This window comes from Belonocnema kinseyi, chromosome 9 (genome assembly GCF_010883055.1).
Source record: "Belonocnema kinseyi isolate 2016_QV_RU_SX_M_011 chromosome 9, B_treatae_v1, whole genome shotgun sequence".
Classification (NCBI taxonomy): Eukaryota; Metazoa; Arthropoda; class Insecta; order Hymenoptera; family Cynipidae; genus Belonocnema; species Belonocnema kinseyi.
Genome location: NC_046665.1, coordinates 56904904 through 56911843, shown reverse-complemented (window position 1 = coordinate 56911843; position 6940 = coordinate 56904904). Strand labels below are relative to the sequence as shown.

The 6940-nt window shown below is 26.2% G+C and overlaps 1 protein-coding gene across 1 annotated transcript in view; it reads right to left on the bottom strand.

Moving 5' to 3' along the window:
- The window catches only part of LOC117180804 (peroxisomal N(1)-acetyl-spermine/spermidine oxidase-like), a 22150-nt gene extending 18008 nt beyond the window's left edge, over positions 1-4142 (bottom strand). Inside the window, exon 1 of the mRNA XM_033373314.1 lies at positions 3927-4142. Coding sequence (XP_033229205.1) covers positions 3927-3982 — 56 coding nt within the window. The 5' untranslated portion in view covers positions 3983-4142. The remainder of the gene's footprint in view (positions 1-3926) is intronic.
- Positions 4143-6940: the final 2798 nt, after the last annotated feature.

Below are 6940 nucleotides of genomic sequence, written 5' to 3'. Positions count from 1 at the left end.
ACACAACGGGACAACACAATGAGTTTAATTGTGTTACGTGAAGTTAAGTTAGGTTAGGTTAGGTCAGGTTTTTTTAGGTTAGGATAGGTTTGACCACTTTGCAGGTTAAGCCCAAGCTGATTCAAACGGTACCGCAAACACAACGGGACAACACGATCAGTTTAATTGTGTTTCATTAGGTTAGCTTAGGCTAGGTTAGATTTATTTCCAGGTTAGACTCGAATTGACCCATTCGATGTAGCACACATTTGCTACTGGGAAAATATGCTTCCAGAGCTTTACGTGTAGTTCAATAAATTTCTGTTAATTCAGGATAGGTAAGGTCCGGTTCTGTTGGGTAAAGTTATGTTAAATAAGTTGATATCAGACAAGGGTTGATCCTTCACACTTGTCGACATGTTTTTGAAGTGAAAATTGGCATCACTGGCATTATTTTGAAATTTATTTGCCTCAGTGCATGATTTTTCATCATTTTTTGAGGTTATGGCTCAACCATGACGTGATGGGTGATTTTTGATACCGAATTTGAATTCAGCGCCCCAAAATCCATAGGAATACGTGTGTCTTGTTACCAGATCCGCACAATTATTTTTTTTTGTGTGGCTGTGTTATTATCAGCTTTTGAGCTGCTTCCACTCTCAAATTAATAATAAAATAAAATATCTGAAGTATCTTTGTGGAGTTGTTTAAATTCAAAAGGTTTCATACATTTTTTTTCGAATTTGAAGGCTATTCGTTATTTGAAAAAAGCAAGCATTAAAATTAGTAAATGTCCATTCAGATCATTGAAATTTTAATAATAATTTGCAAAACATAAAATTTTGTATTATTTTTCTTTACATTTTGGAATTTTCAGCTCTCCAATCTAGGTTTAACAGTCTAAACGCAAGTACAAAATGAGATTGAAGAGTTTCGACTTTCAACTCCAGATTTAAATACCCTAAAAGCTTTGAAAACAATTGAAATTCTTTCGGCATCCCTGATATCCATTGAGATCCCCTAAAATTCCAGGAAAACTCGTCAATCATTAAAAATTCATTGAAATCTTTTAGATCACTTTAAATGTTAGAATTCCTTATGAAATCCAAAAAAGAGGAATTCTTAACAATAAATGTAATTATTGATATTTCAACCAAAACCTGTTGAAATTTTCTAATTAAAAACAATTGTGTTTAAACAAAAACGACGAATTTTCAATTAAATAGTTAAATTCTCTACCAAAACAGATTAATTTTGAACTAAAAATAAAATATGCATTCAGGTTTAAAAAGTTATTGAAAAAAAATCTTTCGAACTAAATAGTTAAATTTTCACCTAAAGAAATGAATGTTGAACTAAAAAAATTAACCCTTATGCAAAAAAGTGTATTTTTGGTAAAATAGTTCAACTCTCAATTAAGAATCTTCATTTTCTGCCAAAAAAGACAGTTTTTGAGCAGAAAACATGAATTCTCGGGTTAAAAAAAATTAATTTTTAATCAAAAATAAAATAGTACTAATTTCAGTTTAAAAAATATTTTTTTTAATGAAAATTTGGCAAAATAGTTGAATCCTTAATTAAGAGATAATTTTTCAACTTAAATAATGCACTTTAAACAAAAACATAATATTTCACAGGTTAGCTCAAAATAAAAAAAGACGAATATTTAAGAAAAAAGAGGAATTCTTAACAATAATTGTAATAATTGATATTTTAAACAAAAAATATTTTCATTTTTTAATTAAAAATATGCGTGTTATACCAAAAACGATAAATTTTCAATTAAATAGTTCACTTCTCTACCCAAACAGATTAACTTTTTACCAAAAATGCAATAGTTATTTACGTTAAAAAAGTCATTTTAAGCACAAAAAAAAGAGTTCAACCAAATAGTTAAATTTTAAACTAGAGAAATGAATTTTGAACTAAAAAGATGAACCTTAATGCAACAAAGTGAATCTTTAGTAAAATAGTTCAATTTTTAATCAAAAAGATAAATTTTCAACCGAGAATAATGATTTTATACCAAAAAGACTAAATTTCAACAGAAGCCGTGAATTATCGACTTAAGAAGATAACTTTTAAACCAAAAATGGAACAAATCTGTTTCAAGTAAAAAAAAATTTGTAAATAAAAATTCACCAAATTAGTTGAACCCTTAACAAAAGAGATGAATTTTTAACTAAAATAATGCATCTTTGCAAAAATTTTGTTTCAACAAAGTAGCTTATAAGTCAACCAAAAAAGACGAATTTTCAATAAAATAGTTGAATCCTCAACTAAACCATATTCATTTTTAACCAAACAGTTGCATTTTTGACGGTAAAATAATTTTCCGCTAAATAAATAGTTAAATTTTTAGCTAAGAAAACAAATCTTGAACTAAAATAATGAACTATCAAACAGACAAAAAATTTATTAAGATATTTGAATTTTCAACCAAAAAGATAAATTTTAATCGCAGAATATTCATTTTCAAATAAATAAAAAGCAAATTATTAACAAAAGACATGAACTCTAAACATAAAAAGATCAATTTTCAACCAAAAGTAATATACATTGTTCTATTTACAGTTACAAAAATTGATTCTAAATAAAAAAATAGTTGAATCATCAAATAAAGAGATGAATTTTTAACTAAAATCATGAATTTTTAATTCAGGAAAGCTAATTTTTGACAAAATAGCTAAAATTTCAACCGATAAATTGAATTTTCAACCAAAACAGATGAATTCTGAAGGATAAATATCAGAGTTGATATTTTTACCAATAAATATTTTAATTTCCAATTAAAAATAGTTAAATTCAACCAACCAAAAGATGAAATTTCAATAAAATAGTTGATGTACGATATAAATTTTTTTAAAATTTACAATAATTATCAAAATGTATAATAAATGAATTATAAAAAATATAGATCATAAAATTTGTAATAAATGAGATTAAAATTTATCTTATTATTATTGAAATTTATTTTTTAAATTGATAAAATAATTTAACCAAAATTGCTTAATTTTCAGTCAAGTGTTTAAATTTTCAAATATGAAAGATAATTTCGTAACTAAAAATAGAATAATTATATTTACAGTTTGAAAAATTTAGTTTAAAAATTGCCAACAAAATAAGTTGGTTCGTTTCCTATCTCATCTAGGAAAAATATTCGAGCCACGATATTAATTTTTTTATTTCCCATATAAAAAACTGCTGCAGAAAGTATAAAAAACTCAAAACCTTGGAAAAAATCTGCTTTCTATTTTAATTCCAAATATAAAAATTTTTTAAAATTAGAAATTTGGTTATTTAGACTTCTATGCTGGATTATTTTCTTTTAGTCTTAGAGAAGAAAAATAAAATTCGCTACATGCTATAAATTTTCTTGTATCATACAATAAAATATATGTTTTGTAATATTAAATTTCCATTCATTTAGAACAAGTTGAAATCGAAATAAAACTAAAAGCAAAAGAAAACGATATCTGTGGGTATATGTTTTTGAACTTTAATTTAATATGCTAACAATTTTTATATTTTTTAGTTATTGCGAAGAAATAAGCAATAAGAAACCTTAAAGTTCTTGAAATTTTTTTTTAATATAAGCAAACGCCTACGAATTCCTTATTACTTGAGGTCGCTTGCCGACTTTTTCCCGGGCTGTTTTTTTAAAATTTCTTCCAATTTGAAAAAGAGTTATAAATAAGTTTCCTAATCTCAAAAGAACAAAAAAAGTAAGTACAGAAATGTTTTCCTTTGTAAAAACGCGTCAAATTATGGTAAAACGTGTAAATATGTAAATTTAAGAAAAGTTATTAGATGACATTAATCCCAACCTCACTTTATTTATGAGTCACTTTTAACGATTATTTTCGGGTTTTCAAAAACTGCCAAATCAAAAAATTGAGATATAATTAAAATAAAGTCAATTTGACCGTTTTGAAATATCGGCATACCGTTTCAGAAAACGTTGAAACTTCCACTGATGACCTCGAAACTTCGTAAATAGCATTTCATTGGGTCTATGTGTCTTGAAACAGAAAATTTACCAGGAAAATAATGCCTAAAAACTTTTGGATATTTTTCATGTATATAATGCAATGTAATGTCAAATGCTTTTTCATAAAATGTTGCTAAAAAAAAATTTCCAACTTCACAAACAACATCGCTGCGCCATGCGTTGTTCTACTGTCATTTTCGATAGCCGTTCCAAATTGCAGCCTACTATAATTATAATTGATGTTATATTTAAATTTAAAAATTGAATTAACATAAATTTCTTAAAGGAATTAAAGATAGGTTTCAAATGGTTCAACTTAATGTAGTTTTAAAAGAATTATGATTTGGAAGTTAATTTATTCAAATATCAAAGAAAATTGATTTATTTAATTATTTTTGGAATTTATTTTTAATTTTATGAAATAGTGAAAAAAGGAAGACTAAACATCCTGAAGAATAAATTTACTAATACTATAAAATTACTGAAAATCAAAATATTCGAAATAGATAATTCTCGAAATTATAAAATTGCCGACATTTTATAATATTACCTAAAATTAAAAACAACAATACAAAAATAATAATTGTTTTGAATACTAAGTACATTTGAAACAAAAATGCAATAATTTTTTCTTCAACTATTGTTATATGAAAATTATTTTTTTTTAATTTTTAATTTTAAAATTTTAATTAGTGAATTTTAAAGTAAATTCGTTAATTTTTATGAACTTTCGGTCAGCTAAAAAATCTGAGGAAACAAAATTCCGTATACTGTTAAATTGCCGAAAAATAAAATTTCGAAAAAAGAAGTCTCAACATAATAAAATTATCACAATATGAATATCCCGTTTTGAAAAATTTCCGAAAGATAAGCTTCTGAAATTACAAAATTTACGAAATATCTAAATACCGAATTAGAAAATCCCCAAATAATCAAATTCACGAACTGGCAAAGTACCGAAGTGGCAAATTCCCGAATAATAAAATCCCCGGAATGACTAAAAAATCTCGAAAACGAATATTCTCGACACTGTTAAATTCCTGAATTGGAAAATTCCCATATAATAAAATTGCCTAAATATAAAAATCCTGAATAATAACATTCTTGAACAGTTTCTTTATTACCGAATTTGATAGTTCCCAAATAATAAAATTCCCGATATAAAATTGCCGGAATATAAAATATCCGAATTCGAAAATGAAAATTGCCGCAACCAATAAGTTTAATAACATTTTACAATGAAACTTCGCAGGATTCAATTCAGTACTTATTTAACTTGAAATTTCTTTTTCTTCTCGTTTTTCAAGTATTGCTATTTTAAATTCAAATAATAATTTTAAAAACTTTGTAAATTAAAAAAATTATTTTTATCAAACCCATCTGACTCTTGTATTTTCAATAAATAAATAATATTATCTTCAGAAATTATTTGTTTAATTGTTTTAATTTGGAATTTCCTAGTTTAGATATTTTATAATTCGGTGATTTAAAACAACTGTATATAATAACTGTATAACTATCGGCAATTTTAGTATCTTTTATAGTATAAATTCTAAAGAAAATATTTTTAAAATATCGGAATACCGAATTGGAAAATTCCCAATTGGTTTATAATATCACCTTGCAATATTCAATATTCAGAAATTTTACAGTGTCGGATATTTACTTATTAGAAAACTTTTGGTCGAAAACATTATTATTGGGGAATTTTAAAATTCGGAAATATTATAAACTCTTTGGAATTTTACTATTTTGTAATACTATGAAATATTGAGGGAATGGTCCAGTGCGGGATTTTCAAATTTCAGGCACTCAGCTGTTTTAAGAATTTTATATTTCGAAAGCTTTTATTTCTTAGAATTTAACAGTGTTGCAAATTTTATTTTTCAGATCGACAAAAAAAGTTTTTCTGTCGTTTTAAAAATCAAGATTATTATAACGAGGCAGCCATTCGAAATTTAAAACATTTCAAATAAAAGAATTTTAAATCTCACAAAAAACAATTATTTGAACAATTTTTTTTTAATTGAATTTTTTCTTACTATCGCATTTTTATTCATGACTGGTTTATTTTTTCGGGGAAAGCATTCTCTACAACTTTACTGTTTCCAATTTTGAATCTAAATTTTGTTGTGACTGAAATCATAAAGAAATTAATTAAAGAGTCAAGCCTTTGTAAACGAATACTCTTATACGAAGAAAATTTACTTATTTTAAAAACTTTTAAAACTAGAAACGTTTCGTTCAAAAACATAAGCTCTGATTTATTAAAATTCAACTATGTTTTAAAAAAACTAATAAGAAGTGACTGTAAGAAAAAATTAACTTAAAAAATCTTTTGAAAAAAATTTCGTAAGGTTTAAACTTTTTCCATTATATAAATGTTTTTTCTTTTGTGAGAAACGACTGATAAGATCATTTTAACTCTTAAAATCATAGAATACTTTTTTTTCTAAAAATAGATTTTTCGCCCGACAACTACCATGAAACAAAATAAGTTTAGAATTTTAAGTATTTATAAAACTAAGTGATATAGTTTCAAATAATAATATTGCAAAAAATATTGACAATCAGATTGCTAAAAGCCAGAAACTTTGGGATATTTAATAGTTTAGGGGCTATCCACATACCACGTGGACACTTTAGGGGGAAGGGGGGATATGGCAAAATTCCACGCTCATCCACGGAGGGAACTGGGGGGGGGGGGGGGGGGGGGGGGGGTCGGGCTAGAATCCACGTGGACGCACATTTCCCTAAATCTGTGGAAAATATACTGAAATGAGACAAGGTACGAGGGTAGTTCAATAAGTCCTTAGAATGACCAACAGATGGCGCGCGAATCGCTCCAAATCATCTGCTTTCAGTCAGCAGTCAGCACCACTCCCGACTAGATATATGGTGCAATCACAGTCCACATCTTCTGAGTTTACGTGTTTTTATAACCAATTGAAAAAAAAAAATTGTTCGTTA